At 40.3% G+C, this 21,933-nt stretch overlaps 1 protein-coding gene across 1 annotated transcript in view; it reads left to right on the top strand.

Moving 5' to 3' along the window:
* Positions 1-21,933, top strand: part of LOC129627923 (fatty acid desaturase 2-like protein FADS2B) — a 47,467-nt gene that overhangs the window by 5,174 nt on the left and 20,360 nt on the right. Inside the window, 3 exon segments of the mRNA XM_055547364.1 lie at positions 9,165-9,275; positions 17,487-17,684; positions 19,425-19,526. Of these exon segments, the coding sequence (XP_055403339.1) occupies positions 9,165-9,275; positions 17,487-17,684; positions 19,425-19,526 (411 nt within the window).

The raw sequence follows: 21,933 nt of genomic DNA, 5'->3' as shown, positions 1-21,933 counted from the left end.
CAAGGTAGCTTGTTCCATAGGGCCACTCATTCATTCATTCATGTGGTCAATTATTCTAAAACTTTTTGAGGTGTCCAGTCTAATGATTAAGAGTACAAATTTGAGAATGAAAGAGGTGTGGTTTGCATCTGGGCTCCACCACTTGCTAGGAATGTCCTGAGGAGCTTGCTGAAGACTTGGAGCCTCAGCTCCTTTATCTAGAAAGTGGGATAATGATACTTCTATCTTATTATGGATGTCAAAGTCAGCGAAGATAAAATAAAGGTTTTCTTCTTATACCTGGCACAGATTAAACACTCAAAAATGACATTTATCATTCCTTAGTTATTCTGAGATAAGTTGTCATTTTGTCCAAAGACTTTTACTAAGAGTTAGTTAGTTAGTTCAGTCACACTGTCATGTCTGACTCTTTGCCACCCCATGGACTGCAGCACGCCAGGCCTCCCTGTCCATCACCAACTCCCAGAGTTTACTTAAACTCATGTCCATTGAGTCAATGATGCCATTCAACCATCTCATTCTCTGTCATCCCCTTCTCCTCCCACCTTCAATCTTTCCTAGCATCAGGGTCTAATAAAATGAATCAGCTCTTCACATCAGGTAGCCAAAGTATTGGACTTTCAGCTTCAACATCAGTCCTTCCAAAGAATATCCAGGACTGATTTCCTATAGGATGGACTGGTTGGATATCCTTGCAGTCCAAGGGGCTTTGAAGAGTCTTCTCCAACACCATAGTTCAAAACTATCAATTCTTCAGTGCTCAGCTTTCTTTATAGTCTACTCTCATATCCATACATGACTAATGGGAAAAAATCATAGACTGTACTAGATGGACCTTTGTTGGCAGAGTAACCTCTCTGCTGTTTAATATGCTGTCTAGGTTGGTCATAACTTTTCACCCAAGGAGTAAGCGTATTTTAATTTCATGGCTGTAATCACCATCTGCAGTCATTTTGGAACCCCCAAAATGAAGTCTGCCACTGTTTCCACTGTTTCGTCATCTATTTTCCATGAAGTGATGGGAACAGATGCCATGATCTTAGTTTTCTGAATATTGAACTTTAAGCCAACTTTTTCACTCTCCTCTTTCACTTTCATCAGAGGTTCTTTAGTTTTCACTTTATGCTGTAAGAGTGGTGTCATCTGCATATCTGAGGTTACTGATATTTCTCCCGGCAATCTTGATTCCAGCTTTTGCTTCATCCAGCCCAGTGTTTCTCATGATGTACTCTGCATAGAAGTTAAATAAGCAGGTTGACAATATACAGCCTTGGCATACTTCTTTTCCTGTTTGGAACCAGTCTGTCGTTCCATGTCCAGTTCTAACTGTTGCTTCCTGACCTGCATATGGATTTTTCAAGGGGCAGATCAGGTGGTCTGGTATTCCAATCTCTTTCATCATTTTCCACAGTTTATTGTGATCCACATAGTCAAAGGCTTTGGCATAGTCAATAAAGCAGAAAAAGATGTTTTTCCCAGAACTCCCTTGATTTATTGATGATCCAGTGGATGTTGACAATTTGATACCTGGTTCTTCTGCCTTTTCTAAATTAACCTTGAAAATCTGCAAGTTCATGGTTTATGCAATGCTGAAGCCCGACTCAGAGAATTTTTAGCATTACTTTACTAGCATGTGAGATGAGTGCAATTGTGCCCTAGTTTGAACATTCTTTGGCATTGCCTTTCTTAGGGATAGGAATGATAACTGACCTTTTCCAGTCCCATGGCCACTGCTGAGTTTTCCAAATTTGCTGGCATAATGAGTGCAGCACTTTCACAACATCATCTTTTAGGATTTAAAATAGCTCAACTGGAATTCCATCACTTCCACTAGCTTTGTTCGTAGTGATGCTTCCTAAGGCCCACTTGACTTCACATTCCAAGATGTCTGGCTCTAGGTGAGTGATCACACCATCATGATTATCTGGGTCGTGAAAGTCTTTTTTGTACAGTTCTTCTGTGTATCCTTGCCACCTCTTCTTATTATCTTCTGCCTCTGTTTTGGACGGAATCATTTTGTCCTTTATTGAGCCCATCTTTGTATGAAATGTTCCCTTGGTATCTTTAACTTTCTTGAAGAGATCCATAGTCTTTCCCATTCTATTGTTTTCCTCTATTTCTTTGCATTGATCACTGAGGAAGCCTTTCTTATCTCTACTTGCTATTCTTTGGAACTCTGCATTCAAATGGGTATATCTTTCCTTTACTCCTTTGCTTTTCACTTCTCTTCTATTCAAAGCTATTTGTAAGCCCTTCTCAAACAGCCATTTTGATTTTCTGCATTTCTTTTTCTTGGGGAGGGTCTTGCTCCCTTTCTCCTGTACAATGTCACAAACCTCCATCTATAGTTCATCAGGCACTCTATCAGATCTAGTCCCTTGAATCTATTATCGATTCCACTTAAGAATACTTACAGATTTGGTTTAGGTCATACTTGAATTTTATAGTGGTTTTCTCTACTTTCTTCTATTTAAGTCTGAATTTGCTAATAAGGAGTTCATGATCTGAGCCACAGTCAGCTCCCAGTCTTGTTTTTGTTGACTCTATAGAGATTCTCCACCTTTGGCTGCAAAAATATAATATATCTGTTTTCAGTGTTGACAGTCTGGTGATGTCCATGTGTAGAGTCTTCTCTTGTGTTGTTGGAAGAGGGTAAGTCTATAATACAAGACACAGGCACATCAATTCCTATTATAGAACATATTATTTATTTGATTTTTTTTCAAATTATATGATTTAAAACTAATGCACAATGCTAATAACTAAAGATTTTCTCACCTAGAAAAACTTACCTATGAAAAGCCAGAAACAACCTATAAGTCCAACAAGAAGAATTAATCATATAGATTACAATATGTCCATATGAAGCATGCTACATGCTAAGTTGTGTTAAGTTACTTCAGTCATCTCTGACTCTGGGCAACCCTATGGATTATAGCCCACTAGGCTCCTCTGTCCTTGGGGATTCTCTAGGCAAGAATACTGGAGTGGATTGTCCTGCTCTCCTCCGGGGGAATCTTCCCTACCCAGGAATCGAGCCTGCATCTCTTATGTCTCCTGCATTGGCAGGTGGGTTCTTTACCACTAGCACAACCTGGAAAGTCTCAAGTTTTATATAAGTAAGTCAATAATATTTCTGGGCTCCACAAAAGATGTAAACACAATCTTGTGTGGTATGCACAAGAGCAGAAAATTCAGAACAAAGAAGTCATGGTTATTACCAAAGGTGCATGCTAAGCCACCTCATGTTCTAAACATCAGGGTATGAGAGGGACACTGAGAAACTCAAGCTCTTCATCAGGGTAAAAATTCAATATGACAGGAAAAAGATGACATAAGCCTAGAGGAAATATAGCAAAATGTGTTTCAACTGCTTGGAAGACTACAATGTGGAAGAGGTTAGAGCTGTGTGCAAGTCCAAAAGACTCCTGTGGAATCAACAGAAGCAAGGCTGGGGTGGGGCAAGAGAGGATGTGTACAGAGGTGGAATACAGATCAGGTCCACATCGTGAGTAAGCACCAGCAGAATAGGTGTCCCGGCCTGGCCACATCCTTTGCTTAACACAATCCTGGTCAATATGATGGCTTGAGGATGAGAAGAGGGGAAGGAGGAAGAGAGGATTAAGGGTATGGGAGGTAAAGAAAGAGACAAGAGACGGAGGAGGGGGAGAAAGGGTCTTGAGTTCTGAGCGAAGGACTCTGGATTTCACCATCACTGTAGGTCTTCCTTTCCTCCCACTGCAGGTAATGACACTTCTCTAGCCCAGCATCCCTCCCTACACCCAATCCTACAAGGAAACCTAGCTGTTTGTAAAAGGAAAGTTGTCATCAGTAATAACTGCATCTTTTGTGGGCTGTCAACATTTTTTTTTTTACTTTAAAATTAAATTTTAATTTGTTTCTCATTTGAATGATGGTTCAAGGTGAAAAATAGGTATGAGAATAGAGACAAGTGCAGTTAAAGTGCTAATGGATGACAATGGCCATGAAGAGGGACTCTTTTTCAAATGCCAGCCTGTTGGTTAAGTAAAGGCTGAAGATCAAGAAGCGTTAGTCAAGGCAGAATGGATACAGGCATCTGTATGATTGAGGCCCTTTGCTGTCTGCCTGAAGCTATCACAACATTGTTAATAGGCTATGGCCCCATATAAATTTTTTTTTAAAGAGTCAAAATGAAGGAAGGAGTCCAGGGAACATGATGAAGTCCTGAATAAGGCACTGACAACAGAAATGAGGAAGAGGGGGTGGATAACCAGGAGACATAATTTATAATAGGGATAAGTGGCTGGGTAAGTAAGCAGGAGTAAGGGGTCTAAACTGTATGATGGATGCCTTATATAGGTAGGGGGATGGCAGTTGCCATTATGAGATAATGAAGCCAGAAAGATGAATAGGTTTGGTAGGGACAGTGGACATAGAGAAAGTCTGGCCGGAGCTTAGTTAAGTATATCACAGGAAAAAAATCTCAAATAATGAAAGTTCTCAAACAATAGAGTGAGTTATGGCAAAATAAATTAATAAATAACCCTCTGTTTATCCGTGTGTGGGTGGAGGGGAATCTTGGTGACTTCACGTAAACATTCTCCACTTCAAAGTGGCTCTTTTCCACAATTAAGGCAAAGACTATACTCTCCCCATAAATCAGCCTACTCAAAACTTGTGATCTCCCAGAAATACGAGGGACCTTGATTTAGCATTTGCCTTGAAACAGATGAGATCTGAAAAGGAACCAGAAGAGGAACTACCCAAATGTGTAGGAATGGGTGTCCGTGGTTGGGTATTGAATATTCTGGTGAGTTTCTTATTTTTATTTTTTTGGCTGTGCTGCAAGGCAGGTGGGACTTTAGTTACCCAATAGGGATGGGATCCACATCTTCCATTGGAAGCATGGAGTCTTAACTACCAGACTGACAGGGAAGTCCCCTGTGGGCTGTTTGAGATAAGTAAATCAAAATCTATGTTCTAGTTATATTGTTTTGTGACTATATACATAAATTCACCATGGGTGGGTTTTTTTTTTTTCTGAATTTCGGGAAATTTCAACCCACTTCAGAGGAACCAAATAATAATATTAATATAAAAATATCATCATTTAATGGCATCTGATTCCAAAGCTTAAGCTCTTTGATGCTTGGCTAGGTATTCAGCAAGGTTTTGTAATGACTGAATAAATGAATGAAGGGATAAATGAGCCCATGGAGCAGACTAAGTAGTATCCACAGTTAGAAAACAAATTGAAGCTTCAGAGATTAAGCAAATTTCCCAATATAAACAACATACTGCACTGCTCCCTATACTGTATTTTGGTGTAAATTTAATAGGCACATACTTTGATTGATTGCAGAAGAATATTTGGCAAATGGAGTGTCTCCTGAATTTCAACCCACACATGCCCTCTAGGCCAAGTGCCTTGATGCAGGGCACAGCCTGTATACAGTAGTTAAGATGTAAGGACATGCTCCTTCTCAGGCCTTCTCACTTTACATACTTGTCTCTCCCACTAGGGATCATACTGCTCTTCCAATAATGGACATCTATCCAGCCCCCTTTAAATAACAGCAAAAAATCAGCAGGATTTCCAAAGTCACTGTGAAAGCAAAGATAATCGCATCTTTCCTCTGTGTTGATACTGTTTGGGAAATAATCAGTGTTAAGAAGAGCTATAGTATAAATTTATGAATAGGTTAGGAAACAGAGATGATGGTTGGAAAGTGAATCAAAAGATAACAGATGAAAATGAGAGATGATAAAGTAGGTAAAAGGTCAGAAAATAGAGATGCTGAGAGTGGGGAAGAGACAGAAGTGCTTAAGACCCATATCCTTTGAACTCAATACTTCTCAACTTTCTCCTTTTTAGAGAAGTCGTATGCTGCTCTATTCATTCACCCTTCCCCTTATTCATCAGATCTCTCTTGATCACATGTCATATTCCAGGCACAGCGAAAAATATCAGGTATAATTTAATCAATAATGCATTGTCTCAGTCTTCAAAAAAGTCAAAAGGCACTGGAGAAGGCCTTTGTGAATACAAAGATTCACTGCAACATCATTTGAAAAGCTTTAGGAACAAAGTGTCATGGGAGCCCAGAGAGATCATCAATAACTTTCCTGACTGTGTTAGGAAGGCATATTTCATCTGGATGTTCAAGAATGAGAAGGAAATTTAAGTAGAAAAAAAATGGAGGAAAGCAGTCAAGGCAAAGGGAGCAGTATGTATTACAAAGCTTCAGAACTATATAGGGTCATGGAATGTTTATCGAATAGGGAAAGTTCCACTGGTTCCATTGGACAGGATGAGGCATGAAGGGTATGGTGAGAGGTAAACCTGGAGAAGTAGGTTTGGGCCACAGACAAAGTGATGCACATCATTAAAACCTAAGGTGGGGAAATACTTTACTAACTGCCTAGCATGCATATACTGATCTTAACATCCTCCCAAAACAATCTTGTGTCATCCTTCTTTCAGAAAAAGAACTGTACATGTTAAAGCTGGAATGGACCTTTATGGCTTCCTGGCTTTAAAGCCACATAGACTTGAGTTCAAATCCTGGCTCTTCCACTTACCGTGGCAATGTCCTGCAATTTGAAGTCTTTATATGTATAACAAAAATGATAGAACCTCACAGAACTAAGTTGATGATGATGAGTTGGCCCATAGAGCACCTTGTATACAGGATACACTAAAAAAAAATGGTGTTACTCCCTCTCCCCTTCATTTACCCCTGGACTTTCTTCAGGAGGAGCATACTTGCCAAATAAAGTTAACTAAAAAACAACAACAACAACAACTCATTTTTGAAGGTCTTTTGAGATTTCACAACTTACTCGGTATCTAGACTCTAATAGTGAATTCCTTCAAATTGAATATTCTAAGACTGCCTAAACCACATTTGTACTGCCCATTAATACAATGAAAAGAGTTCCACACAGCAGGGAAATTCTTACTATTCTGGAAAACTCTGTAGGTCTTCAGGTTCTGTTGTCGCAGTATTGACCTGTGAATCTTGCTGAAGATCAGAAGAAACAGTGAGCCCAGAGGAATATTAGCATCAGCATACTGTTCCAGGGCTCTGGATGACTGCTCAGAGTAAGATGCAAATGCAGGGCCTCACCCCTCCTCTACACTCTGATCTTGATCCCTCAGAATGTTTCTCACCCTCATCTCTTCCTTAACAGCAGGCAGAACATGATTTTTCAGTATGGGCCACCCTGAAATGTTTTAGTCACATTGTTAATCACTGAATGACTCTCATCCTGGTTAGGTAAACTAACTTTAGGGTCATTGAATGTGACAATGAAAACACATCTTTGAAAGCAGCATTTCCCAAGAGGGTCAGAGAAAGTGTACAAAGGCAGAATGAACAGTAGAACCTGGACTGGTTCTAGCAGATACAAATCCCTTCTTACATCACTGAATCTAGAAAAGTGAGTCTAAAGAGTTGATATTGCACCCTTCTGAATAACCTCATCCATTATATATATATATATATATATATACACACATACAAGCCTACACATATGGACATGCTTTATGTGTAGGCTTGTATGTAGTTCTAGATGTATCTAAAGTTGCTTTAGATTTTGAAGATGGAGGGTTCATTATATTCACTAAAATAATTCAGAGCTCACTCTGAGTGGAGTATGGAAAGAAACTCTCTGAACTGTTATATTTTACTGAAGAGAAGGAAGGCAGATAGCTCTTATCCAGGTGTGTCTTAGTCGCTCAGTCATGTACAACTCTGTGCAACACCGTGGACTGTAGCCCACTAAGGCTCCTCTGTCCATGGAATTCTCAGGCAAGAATACTGGAATGGCTTGCCTTTCTCTCCTCCAGGGGATCTTCCCAACCCAGGGATCTAACTGGGGTCTCCCACATTGCAGGCAGATTCTTTACCATCTGAGCCACCAGGGAAGCCTAGACGTATACATATTGGAAAGAGAACTAATATGTTTGAGAATTTACTATAAACCACTCAGATTCTAATCAATTCACTTAATTTTTATAATAACTTTATAAATTGAGTAGCTATTACCGTCACTCCCATGTTAGGGAAGAGAAAACAGGAGCATGAACTGGTCAAGAGACTTGTCCACAATTACACAGCAAGTGTAGAACTTAGGTGTAGGAAGGCTGCTCGGGGATCCGGTTTCCTAATCAGCACTATGAAACACCACCACTCCAGGGTATTGTGTATGGATTCCACATATTCAAATTAAAACCTTGGTTATTTTTCTTCATATTAATCATTCCTATTCTCAAAACCATAATAGCAAGAAGTCCAGTATCTTACTCTTGGAGAAGCCTCCTTCCCCCCAAAGCAGTTTAAATACCTGGAGAAAAATAAAAAAGTCTATCTCTTATTTCCAAACTTAAGCAGAACATGAGAACCAACACTTCTTCTCATAGCCGCTTGGAGTTACTACTTAACATGGGAATGGAGTTGGAAAAATATAGTTGGTCAGCTCTATTTTGTGCCTGTCTCCAGCCCCTACAGAGAATGCTTTGGTGTTTGTTGTTGTTGTTGCTTAGAAAGAGTGCTAAGGTTCCTTCAGTGATAAACTTAGCCAAGAAAGTGCCACTTTAGACATCTAAGGATTCGAGGGCTTTGCTCCCATGCTGTCTTAGATATTTGTTATCATCATCAACTTTAACTTGTCTTTCCTTGGAAATAACTTAATTCAAGCACCTCTGTCCCCTGATCCTTGACCAAGAACTAAAAGGGAAACTCTGATAGATGTGATTTGCATAGGCAGTCTTGGTTGATGCATGCTCCAAACAATGTGGGCAACTCCCACACCAAACCTGAGGTTTGACTCTAAAAATTCACCATGGCCCATAATCTCAAAGCCAACTACTTCTTCTGGGCTCAATAAAATAAACAATGATCTCTTCCAGTGCTTGGGGATCAACTTTCTACCCAGGACTTGCCTAGTAAGCCATGCACTCAGTGGGTGGATCTGCAGTGTGAGGCTTTCATAGAGGAATTTCAAGGGTAATTCTGATCAATGAACTTGAAGTGTCAACCTAGAGTTAGAAGTAAATGCTCTATAACATAGTCTGTGCTTATTCCTAAGGTCAATACAGAACGAAGTAAGAAAAGGGAGATATCTGTGCAGAGAAGCATGTCATTTTTAAGCCTCTAACAGTTCTCTCTGATTCACAGGACATCTTCAGAGCCATGCATCCGGACCCTGACATTGTGCGGTTGTACCTTAAACCACTGCTCATCGGAGACCTTGCTCCTGAAGAGCCCAATCAGGAGATAAACAAAAACGTGAGTGAGGTCTCGGGACTCACAAGTATGTAGAGGGATGGGGACGAGGTATATTACAGGGCCAATTTATCATTTTCTGTGGGAAACCAGCCATCCTGCCTGGAAGGACCTGCAATAGTATAAATGAGAGGATTCCAAGTATTTCAAAGCAATGTCATCCTCCTGAGATCCTCAGAATTCTTAAACCTCTGAGAAACAAAGGAATGGGATGCATGGCCCTGTGCCAAATAGTAATTCCATGTTTCTAACCACCTACTTTTTGGCATGCAACTTACACATAACTTTTCTTTTTCCATGACTGCTTATAATTCTCTGATGTTCCCTGTTAAACCAGTTTCCATGAGAGCAGAGACTATGTCAATTTTGCTCATCCTCTTGAGAAATTTGTATGCAGGTCAGGAAGCAACAGTTAGAACTGGACATGGAACAACAGACTGGTTCCAAATAGGAAAAGGAGGATGTCAAGGCTGTATATCGTCACCCTGCTTATTTAACTTATATGCAAAGTACATCATGAGAAACGCTGGGCTGGAGGAAGCACAAGCTGGAAGCAAGATTGCTGGGAGAAATATCAATAACCTCAGATATGCAGATGACACCACCCTTATGGCAGAAAGTGAAGAGGAACTCAAAAGCCTCTTGATGAAAGTGAAAGTGGAGAGTGAAAAAGTTGGCTTAAAGCTCAATATTCAGAAAATGAAGACCATGGCATCCTGTCCCACCACTTCATGGGAAATAGATGGGGAAACAGTGGAAACAGTGTCAGACTTTATTTTTCTGGGCTCCAAAATCACTGCAGATGGTGACTGCAGACATGAAATTAAAAGACGCTTACTCCTTGGAAGGAAAGTTATGACCAATCTAGATAGCATATTCAAAAGCAGAGACATTGCTTTGCCAACAAAGGTTCATCTAGTCAAGGCTATGGTTTTTCCTGTGGTCACGTATGGATGTGAGAGTTGGACTGTGAAGAAAGCTGAGCACCAAAGAATTGATGCTTTTGAACTGTGGTGTTGGAGAAGACTCTTGAGAGTCCCTTGGACTGCAAGGAGATCCAACCAGTCTATTCTGAAGGATATCAGCCCTGGGATTTCTTTGGAAGGAATGATGCTAAAGCTGAAACTCCAGTACTTTGGCCACCTCATGCGAAGAGTTGACTCATTGAAAAAAGATTCTGATGCTGGGAGGGATTGGGGGCAGGAGGAGAAGGGGACGACAGAGGATGAGATGGCTGGATGGCATCACTGACTCGATGGATGTGAGTCTGAGTGAACTCTGGGAGTTGGTGTTGGACGGGGAGGCCTGGCATGCTGCGATTCATGGGGTCACAGAGTTGGATACGACTGAGCAACTGATCTGATCAGATCTGACTCCTCAATACCTACTGCCGCAGGATTGGACCTGTAGTAGGAATTCCCGTAAATAGCTGTTGAGTCAGTGATGTGACTATATCCTAACTATAGTTCTTTTTACAATTGGAGAAATTACAGTTCCAGGAGAATAAACTACCTTCTGAAAAGCAAAGGACAGGAACTCCAGTTCACCTCTTTCTGGCTCCAAACCTTTGGGTATCCCCCACGAAAAGCACCACTTTTCTTTTGCCAAGACTTTGGTTGACTGAAAAACTGTCTTCAGGAGGCAGGGCCTCCATAAGACTAGACTTCACTAGAATGGTTGCACTTAAAGGTATTTTAGCTAATATTAAGCACTGCGTGATTTTTTTGTTTGTTTGTTTGTTTGTTTTTGCACTTTATGTTTTAAAACAGCTTACAATTGTACCATTCTTTTGAAATACTTTGTACAAAGTGGTGATCCAGATATCACTGTGAGACAGAAAGAATACGAATTACATTTCCACTTAAAGAAATGAAGAACCAAACTCACAAGGGGACAGGAGGAATCTGAGGAGAGACGACTGGTTACGTGCAGGCCCAAGACGAATACTTAGGCTGACTCCTGAGGCCCATGTGCATCCCTCAAGGCTGTGTGTCAGGAAGCAACGCACGGTACTGAGATGATTGGGCCATCAGGCAGACAGCCTGGACACATAGCCCGGTTCCTATGACAAGCCCAGTTCCTATGACAAGGTGTAGGAGCCGAGATATTGTTCGGTCAGTAAGTCATGTCTGACTCTTTGTGACCCTGTGAACTGCAGCATGCCAGGCTTCCATGTTCCTTCACTATCTCCCAGAGTTTGCTCGAACTCATGTCCATTGAGTCCATGATGCCATCCAACCATCTCATCCTCTGTCGCCCTCTGCTCTTCCCGCCCTCAACCTGTCTAGGCACCAGAGTCTTTTCCAATGAGTTGGTTCTTCCCATCAGGTGGCCAATGTATTGGAGCTTCAGCTTAACCATCAGTCATTTCAATGAATATTCAGGGTTGATTTCCTATAGGACTGACAGGTTTGATCTCCATGCTGTCCAAGGGACACTCAAGAGTCTTCTCCAACACCACAATTCAAAAACAACAATTCTTTGGTGCACAACCTTCTTTCTGGTCCAACTCTCACATCTATACATGACTACTGGAAAACCCATAACTTTGACTATATTGACCTTTGTTGGCAAAGTAAGGTCTCTGCTTTTTAATATGCTACCTATGTTTGTCACTGCTTTTATTCCAAGGAGCAAGCATCTTTTAATTTCATGGCTGCAGTCACCAGCTGCAGTGATTTTTGGAGCCCAAGAAAATAAACTGTCACTGTTTCTATTATTTCACCATCTAGTTGCCATGAAGTGATTGGACTGAATGCCATGATCTTCATTTTTTGAATGTTGAGTTTGAAGCCAGCTTTTTTTACCCTCCTCTTTCACTTTCATCAACAGACAGATTCTTTAGTTCTTCTTCACTTTCTGCCATTAGAGTGGTATGATCTTCTTATCTGAAGTTGTTGATATTTCTCCCAGCAATCTTGATTCCAGCTTCTGCTTCATCCAGCGCAGCATTTCACATGATGTACTCTGCATATACATTAAATAAGCAGGGTGACAATATACAGCCTTGATGTACTCCTTTCCCAATTTTGAACCAGTCCATTGTTCCAAGTCTGGTTTGAACTGTTGCTTCTTGACCTGCATACAGGTTTCTCAGGAAGCAGGTCTAGTACTCCCATCTCATTAAGAATTTTTCACAGCTTGTGATCCACAAAGGGTCAGAAGAAACAGTAAACCCAGAGGAATATTAGAGTAGTCAGTGAAGCAGGTTTTTTTTTGTTTTGTTTTGTTTTAAAATTCTCTTGCTTATTCTATGATCCAACAGATGTTGGCAATTTAATTTTTGGTTCCTCTGCCTTTTCTAAATCCAACTTGTATATCTGGAAGTTCTCAGTTCATGTACTGTTGAAGCCTAGTTTGAAGGATTTTGAGCATTACCTTGCTAGCATGTGAAATGAGAGCAATTATGTGGTACTTTGAATGTTCTTTGGCATTGTCTTTCTTTGGGATTGGAATAAAAATTGATTTTTCAACCACTGTGGCCACTGCTGAGTTTTCCAAATTTGCATATCGAGTGTAGCACTATAGTAGCATTATCTTTTTGGGATTTAAAATAGCTCAGCTGGAATTCCATCACCTCCATTAGCATTAAATCACCTCCATTAGCATTGTTCATATCAATGCTTTCTAAGGCCCACTTGACTTCACACTCCAAAATGTCTGGCTCTTGGTGAGTGACCATAACATCCTGGTTATCTGGGTCATTAGAGCTTTTTTGTATAATTCTATTTATTCTTGCCACATCTTCTTAATATCTTCTTTTCTGTGAGGTCTTTACCATTTCTGTCCTTTGTTGTGCCCATCTTTGCCTGAAATGCTCCCTTGACATCTCCAATTTTGTTGAAGAGATCTCTAGTTTTTTCCATTCTATTGTTTTCCTCTACTTCTTGCTTTGTTCACATAAGATGCTTTCTTATCTCTACTTGCTATTCTCTGGAACTCTGCATTCAGTTGGGTATATCTTTCCTTTTCTCCTTTGCCTTTCACTTCTTTTCTTTTCTCAGCTATGTAAGGCCTCCTCAGACATCATTTTGCCTTTTTGCATTTCTTTTCCTTAGGGATGATTTTGATCACCACCTCCAGTTCAATGTTACTGTAATTTGTCATGGGAAATCATGGGACCGGATGCCATGATCTTCATTTTTTGAATGTTGGATTGTAAACCAGCTTTTTCACTCTCCTCCTTCACCTTCAACAAGAGGCTCTTTATGTCCTCTTCACTTTCTGCCATAAGGGTGGTGTCATTTGCATATCTGAGGTTATTGGTATTTCTCCCAGCAATCTTGACTCCAGCTTCTGCTTCATCCAGCCTGACATTTCGCATTATACACTCTGCATAGAAGTTAAATAAGCAGGGTGACAACATGCAGCCTTGATGTACTCCTTTCCCAATTTGGAACCACTGCATTGTTCCATGTCTAGTTCTAATTGTAGCTTCTTGACCTGCATACAGGTTGCTCAGGAGGCAGGTAAGGCAGTCTGGTATTCTCACCTATTGAAGAATTTTCCACAGTTTGTTGTGATCCACATGGTCAAAAGCTTTAGCATAGTCAGTGAAGCAGAAGTAGATGTCTTTTGGAATTCCCCTGCTTTCTCTATGATCCAACAGATGTTAGCAATTTGATTGCTGGTTCCTCTGTCTTTTCTAAATCGAGCTTGAACATCTGGAAGTTTTCAGTTCATGTACTGTTGAAGCCTAGCTTGGAGAACTTTAAGCATTAGTTTGTTATCATGTGAAATGAGTGCAATTGTGCAGAAGACTGAACATTATTTGTCATTGCCTTTCTTTGGGATTGGAATGAAAATTGATTTTTCAAATCCTGTGGCCACTGCTAAGTTTCCCAAATTTGCTGGCATATTGAGTGCAGCACTTTCACAGCATCATCTTTTAGGATTTGAATTATCTCAGCTGGAATTCCATCACCTCCACTAGCTTTGTTGGTAGTGATGCTTCCTAAGGCCCACTTGACTTCACATTCCACATGTCTGGCTCTAGGTGAGTGATCACAACACCATCGTGGTTATCTGGGTCATTAAGATCTTTTTTGTACAGTTCTTCTGTGTATTCTTGCCACCTCTTCTTGATATTTTCTGCTTTTGTTAGGTCCATATGGTTTCTGTCCTTTATTGTGCCCATCTTTGTATGAAATTTTCCCTTGGTATCTCTAATTTTCATGAAGCGATCTCTAGTCTTTCCCATTCTATTGTTTTCCTCTATTTCTTTGCATTGATAACTGAGTAAGGCTTTCTTATCTCTCCTTGCTATTCTTTGGAACTCTGCATTCAGAGAGGTATATCTTTCTTTTTCTGCTTTGCCTTTCACTTCTCTTCTTTTCTCAGCTATTTGTAAGGGCTCCTCAGACACCACTTTGCCATTTTGCATTTCTTTTCCTTGGGGATAATTTTGATCACCACCTCCAGTACAATGTTATGAACTTCTGTCCATAGTTCTTCAGTCAATCTGTCTATCAGATCGTATCCTTTGAATCTGTTTCTCACTTCCACTGTATAACTTCAAAGGATTTACTTCAGGTCGTACCTGAATTGCCTAGTGGTTTTACCTACTTTGTTCAATTTTAGTCTGAATTTTCCAATAAAGAATTCATGATCTGAACTACAATCAGCTCCTGGTCTTGTTTTTGCTGCCTGTATAGAGCTTCTCCATCTTTGGCTGCAAAGAATATAATCAATCTGATTTTGGTATTGACCATCTGGTGATGTCCATGTGTAGGGTCATCTATTATGTTGTTGGAAGAGGGTGTTTGTTATGACCAGTGTGTTCTCTTGGCAAAACTCTGTTAGCCTCTGCCCAGCTTCCTTTTATACTCCAAGGCAAAGCTTGCCTGTTACTCCAGGTATGTCTTGACTTCCTACTTTTGCATTCCAATCCCCTATGATGAAAGAAAGCTAAGCACTGAAGAATTGATGCTTTTGAACTGTGGTGTTGGAGAAGACTCTTGAGAGTCCCTTGGACTGCAAGGAGATCCAGCCAGTCAATCCTAAAGGAGATCAGTCCTGGGTGTTCATTGCAAGGACTGATGCTGAAGCTGAAAGTGCAATACTTTGGCCACCTGATGCAAAGAACTGACTCATTTGAAAAGTCTCTGATGCTGGGATAGATTGAAGGTGGGAGGAGAAGGGGACAATAGAGAATGAGATGGTTGGATGGCATCAACGACTAAATGGACATGAGTTTGAGTAAGCTCCAGAAGATGGTAATGGATAGGGAAGCAGTGTGCAGCAGTCCACTGGGTCTCAAAGAGTCGAACACGACTAGTGACTGAACTGAACTCATGGTGAAAAGGACATCTTTTTTGGTAATAGTTCTAGAAGGTCTTGTAGGTCTTCAGAGAACCATCCAACTTCAGCTTCTTCAGTATTAGTGGTCAGGGCACAGATTTGGATTACTCTGATATTGAATGGTTTCCTTTGGAAATGAACAGAGATCACCTTTCTTTTTTGATTTTGCACCCAAGTACTGTATTTCAGACTCTTTTGTTGACTAGCACACTTGTGTGATCTCTTAAAGTTATCTATGGCCACCAGAATTCTGATGGTCATGGGGCCTTTCAAGATGAGCCCATCCAGACTTTTCCAAGGCATTGGATCATTTAAAAGTATCAGTGAATTTTGAAATGAATTTTCTTCCTTCTAGGATTATGTTCATATCTCTTTTTTATTATTATTTCAAATTTTTCTTCTCTTTTACATCTGAACAATCCAATTTTCATTCTTATACCCTGGTCACTTTCTCAACAGTCTGAGTTTCAAACCCATTATAGTCATTAAGCTAAGGAGATATTTCTTCCCAGGCCTTTCACTGACTCTTGAGTATGATGTGCAAGTTTGTAAATCAGTGCTAGCACTTGACCTACATACATAAGCACAGTGCATGTACACAGAGTCAGGACTCCTCCAGCCAATGGAAAGTGAAAGTGAAGCCGCTCAGTCATGCCTGACTCTTTGTGACCCCATGGACTGCAGCCCACTAGGCTCCTCTTTCCATGGGATTCTCCAGGCAAGAATACTGGGGTGGGTTGCCATTTCCTCCTCCAGGGGATCTTCCTGACCCAGGGATGGAACCTCGGTCTCCCACGTTGCAGGGAGACACTGGGCACCATCTGAGCCACCAGGGAAGACACAGTCACTAATACCACAGGAGACCCTGTCTCATTCCTGTAGAGCTCCTGAGCATCTCACAGGAAATGCATCTTTTGGGCTAATCTAAGTGAACTCTATCTTTCATAAAGGAGTCTTTTGCACACACTAAAGACTGGCATATTGATATGCCAGTCATAAAGCCACTGCCTGGGCATAGGACACCTACTTACCTGAGCAGCTGTGAGAAGAAAAGAAATGAATATTGTGATAAGCCAGCCACTTATCTATGTTATCAGCTGATAACATAGAAAGTAACATAGATCCATGTAGATAGCAAAGTTGCCCAAAGTATAATCAGAGTTCAAACAACACATTAATTTAAAAAGGCAACTATTATTAATAGATACACACTTCTACATATAAAATAGACGAATAACAAGGACCTACTGTTTGGCAGGGATCTATATTCAGTATCTCATAATGATCTACAATGGAATAGAATCTGAAGAAACAAATTTTTTGTTCTGATAAGTAGAAAATTAATTTTGGGGGTTTTCCCCTGGCAGCCCAGTCATTAAGACTTCTCTTTTCAATGCAGGGGGTGCAGGTTTGATTCTTCATCAGGGAGCCAAGATCTCACATGCCTCACAGCCAAAAAATAAACAAATAAATAAAATAAAAGCAATATTGTCACAAATTCAATAAAGATTTAAAAGAAATGATCTGCATCAAAAAAAAATTTAATTAATCACTTTTAAAAAGAGAATTGTTAGAGATATGTATCTCTTCATTGAACCCCCCCACTCCCCAAAAAAGAAGTAAATTATAAGTCCCGTAACAATTTGAGGACAGTTTACAAATCACTACTCATCTGTCTCTTCTCCAGAAAAAAAAAAAATTTCATAACTTGTTTTAAGCATTTTGCTTTTATGTTAATTTTTTAAGGTCTGGGTTTTTTGTTTATGCCTAATTATACTTATTAAATAAATAAATGTCTATTCATAAAATTAAGGTATCATAGATTAAATTATTAAAATAGATTAATAATTATGTTGATCTGTACTCCCTCTCCACTGAAGGAACTAATTCTTTTCTTGCATATTTATCTCACAGTCCCAGCTGGTAGAAGATTTCCAAGAACTGCGGAGGACATTAGAGACCATGAATATGTTCAGTGCCAACCTGGGGTTCTTCTTCCTTCACCTCGCCCAGGTCTTGATTTTGGAGGCCCTGGCTTGGGTAATAGTGTGGCATTTTGGCAGTGGCTAGCTTATCACAATATTCATTTCTTTTCTTCTCACAGTTGCTCAGGTGAGTAGGTATCCCAAGCCCAGGCAGTGGCTCTGTGGGAAGCCTCAGAATTTTTTCTTCTCTCTTTACACTGGTGTCAGCAGCGGCCTGGCACTTCCTGGCAAGCTAGTCATCAGTGTCTGACACCAATAAATTTTCAAAACCCACAGGGCCCCAGTTCTCTTATCTGTAACATAGGGTAACAATTTTTTATGGAAATATTCTGAGGAGAACTAAACAAGTTACTCTGTAGAGTACCTAGCACAGAGACTGGCATGTGGTAAATATCCTTGACAGTTGTTGCTCTTTGCCCGCCATTATCCACACAATGTCAGTAACTGAAGTTCCGTTCTAGGCCATGTAACCTTCACCTTTGTCTTTCGTTCATTAACCAACCAACATTTTTCATGGTGGTTCAATGATTTTATTAAGACTATAGGCACATACATGAACTTATTTTGTTTTCTTTTTAATTGCTCAGTTGTTTCCAACCTTTTTTGACCCCGTGGACTGTAACTGGCTCCTCTGTCTGTGGATTTCCACAGGCAAGAATACTGGAGTAGGTTGCCATTCCCTTTACCAGGGAATCTTCCTGACCCAGGGATCAAAATCCGAGTCTCCCACATTGCAGACAGATTCTTTACCATCTTAGCCACCATGAAGAAAGGAAGCCCCACATTAATTTATACCTGTGTGTGTGTGTATATATATATATGTATATATATATATATACATATATATATATATCACTATTTATACATGATGTTTCATAATAAAAGATTCTACTAAAGATGTTATCTATCTGTATTTTTTTTTTAAATTCTCTGAGACCCTAGCCAAAATCCTCATTTCACCAATACTTATCAATACATCAGTCTATGAAGAAAGTCTATTTATTATTACATGATAATAGGATCATGTATTCTGCCAGAAATGGCAATCAGCAACTGGCATGTAGCAGGGCAATTGATAAATCCTTTGAATGAAGCACAGATCTCTGAAGATGGCTTTCTATAACCACAACACTGTATTTGGACACAAAGGGAAATGCATCTGACCCTGCCCTTGGGAAACAGTCATCCAGGGGAGGAGCTGGTCATTTAAATATCTAGACAGGATACAAGACAGAAGGAAAAGAAACAAGCATGTGCTGTGGGAGCAGAAAGAGGCATCTAATTCTAATTGAGGCAATTGGGGATGATTTCATGGAGAATTAACATCAGTGTTAATTACAAAATTTTATATGCTCATTTTTTTCTTGGAAAGTCAACTTGCTTTATTCTTTGAAAAGCAACTTTTAGAATCAAGAAAGGAAACAAATATTTGTTTGACTGCTTAGCATTATCAGGAATTTTACATGTATTTTGGCTGCACGACAGCTGAATGAGCAAGGTTTATTATAATCCCTGCTTCTCAGACAAAGAACTGAGTTCAGAGCTACCGACTAGCTTGCCAAGAGTTGTATAACTTGTAAAGTGGTGAAGGACAGTTTAGAGCCCAAGTTAGCCTGACTCGAAAGGCATCCTCTTTCCATTCCACACTGGAAGATTCTGACAGTGGAGAGAAGAGCATTCTAGGCTGAGAGAACCACCTGTGCAAAGGCACAGAGATGGGAAAGAACTCAGCAAGTGTGACACACTTGGTTTGAGGTCAGACAAGATCTCCCACTGTTCTCATGGGTTCCCGAACCTACCAGTGGGCTCACTTACTACTTTCTTCTTACCTTGTCAACTTCTCTGACAGTAGCCCTGTCTCTTCTAGGCTCAGGGTTCATTTCTGCAACATGACATGGGGCACCTTTCCATATTTAAGAAGTCCAAGTGGAATCGCCTGATGCAAATATTTGTGATGGATCATCTCAAGGTACAGAATGTTCCAGGAGTATGATGGGATTCTGAAAGTCATTTCACTAAGCAGTGGTTTCTATATACACTTATCAGCAAAAAATGTTACTACACAACACAAAAGTAAATGTACATATACTAACAATATAGTGACTATACATATTATATATATATTATATACATATAATAATTATATATGTATATAATATATTATATCATTATATATATTATTATTATATATATAATTATTATATAAATATCAGTTTAGTTTAGTTCAGTCGCTCAGTTGTATCCTACTCTTTGCGACCCCATGAATCGTAGAATGCCAAGCATCCCTGTCCATCACAAACTCCCAGAGTTCACTCAAACCCATGTCCATCGAGTCGGTCATGCCATCCAGCCATCTCATCCTCTGTTGTCCCCTTCTCCTCCTGCCCCCAATCCCTCCCAGCATCAGAGTCTTTTCCAATGAGTCAACTCTTCACATGAGGTGGCAAAAGTACTGGAGTTTCAGCTTTAGCATCATTCCTTCCAAAGAAATCCCAGGGCTGATCTCCAGAATGGACTGGTGGGATCTCCTTGCAGTCCAAGGGAATTTCAAGAGTCTTCTCCAACACCACAGTTCAAAAGCATCAATTCTTCGGTGCTCAGCCTTCTTCACAATTCAACTCTCACATCCATACATGACCACAGGAAAAACCATAGCCTTGACTAGATGAACCTTTGTTGGCAAAGTAATGTCTCTGCTTTTGAATATGCTATCTAGGTTGGTCATAACTTTCCTTCCAAGGAGTAAGTGTCTTAATTTCATGGCTGCAGTCACCATTTGCAGTGATTTTGGAGCCCAGAAAAATAAAGTCTGACACTGTTTCCACTGTTTCCCCATCTACTTCCCATGAAGTGATGGGACCAGATGCCATGATCTTCATTTTCTGAATGTTGAGCTTTAAGCCAACTTTTTCACTCTCCACTTTCACTTTCATCAAGAGGCTTTTGAGTTCCTCTTCACTTTCTGCCATAAGGGTGGTGTCATCTGCATATCTGAGGTTATTGATATTTCTCCCAGCAATCTTGATTCCAGCTTGTGCTTCTTCCAGTCCAGCGTTTCTCATGATGTACTCTGCATATAAGTTAAATAAGCAGGATGACCATATACAGCCTTGACGTACTCCTTTTCCTATTTGGAACCAGTCTGTTGTTCCATGTCCATTTCTAACTGTTGCTTCCTGACCTGCATACAGATTTCTGAAGAGGCAGGTCAGATGGTCTGGTATTCCCATCTCTTTCAGAATTTTCCACAGTTTATTGTGATCCACACAGTCAAAGTCTTTGGCATAGTCAATAAAGCATAAATAGATATTTATACACACATGCACATAATATTATAACATATATGCTAAAACTAGAAATTTAAATATTTAGGAGAAAAAGTTTATTTTTATTAAAAAGTTCTGTTTTTTTCTTAGCCAATAAACTATTTGGCCCAATCCCTGGTACACCATTGGAGAAGGCAATGGCACCCCACTCCAGTACTCTTGCCTGGAAAATCCCATGGACAGAGGAGCCTAGTAGGCTGCAGTCCATGGGGTTACTAAGAGTTGGACACGATTGATCAACTTCACTTTCATTTTTCACTTTCATGCATTGGAGAAGGACATGGCAACCCACTCCAGTGTTCTTGCCTGGAGAATCCCAGGGATGGAGGAGCCTGGTGGGCTGCTATCTATGAGGTCGCACAGAGTCGGACACGGCTGAAGCGACTTAGCAGCAGCTGGTACACCATTAAAGAACCACCTCTCAGGAGATATACCCTATAAAGTCATGAGTAGGGATATTCTTAGAAGGGGTCTGGACATGCTCTTCTGGGAGGCTATGGGAATCCAGCAACATTTAATCCTGGGAGGACTATGTATAAATAAAAGAAAAGATACAGAACAGATCAAAGTTTAACAAAAGAGAGAACCAAGGGAAGTTAGATAGCTCTGTTTAAGAGTTGAGGGTTGCAAAACCCAGATTGCTGGAAAAAGCAGGGGCAGTTGGTCTTATCCGCCTCAGATATGCTCCAGGAGGACAGGCACACTATCCTATGCACCCCTGAAATGCAGTGCCTAACAGAGTGCCTAACACACAGTAGGCCTTCAATAAGCATTTGCTGAATGCATGAAGGAATGGATGGATGGGTGGAATGATGGATGGATAGAGGGACAGATGCTAGATAATAGTACAAGGATTGATGAAAGTAGGTTTTAGCCCTGGCTCTGATAACGCTCACTGTGCAACCCTGAACAAGTCAGATTCTATCTCTGGCTCTCAGTGTTCTCATCTCTAAAACTAGGACTTCAACTGGATATCAGCCTTTCTATGATGTTCTAGGATTTGGTGAGAAACCAAATGACAGAATGATCTCTGTTCATTTCCAAGGCAAA

Source organism: Bubalus kerabau, chromosome 15 (genome assembly GCF_029407905.1).
Source record: "Bubalus kerabau isolate K-KA32 ecotype Philippines breed swamp buffalo chromosome 15, PCC_UOA_SB_1v2, whole genome shotgun sequence".
Lineage (NCBI taxonomy): Eukaryota > Metazoa > Chordata > Mammalia > Artiodactyla > Bovidae > Bubalus > Bubalus kerabau.
Note: the sequence above shows the minus strand (reverse complement) of the source record. Positions and strands in the feature narration are given on the sequence as shown.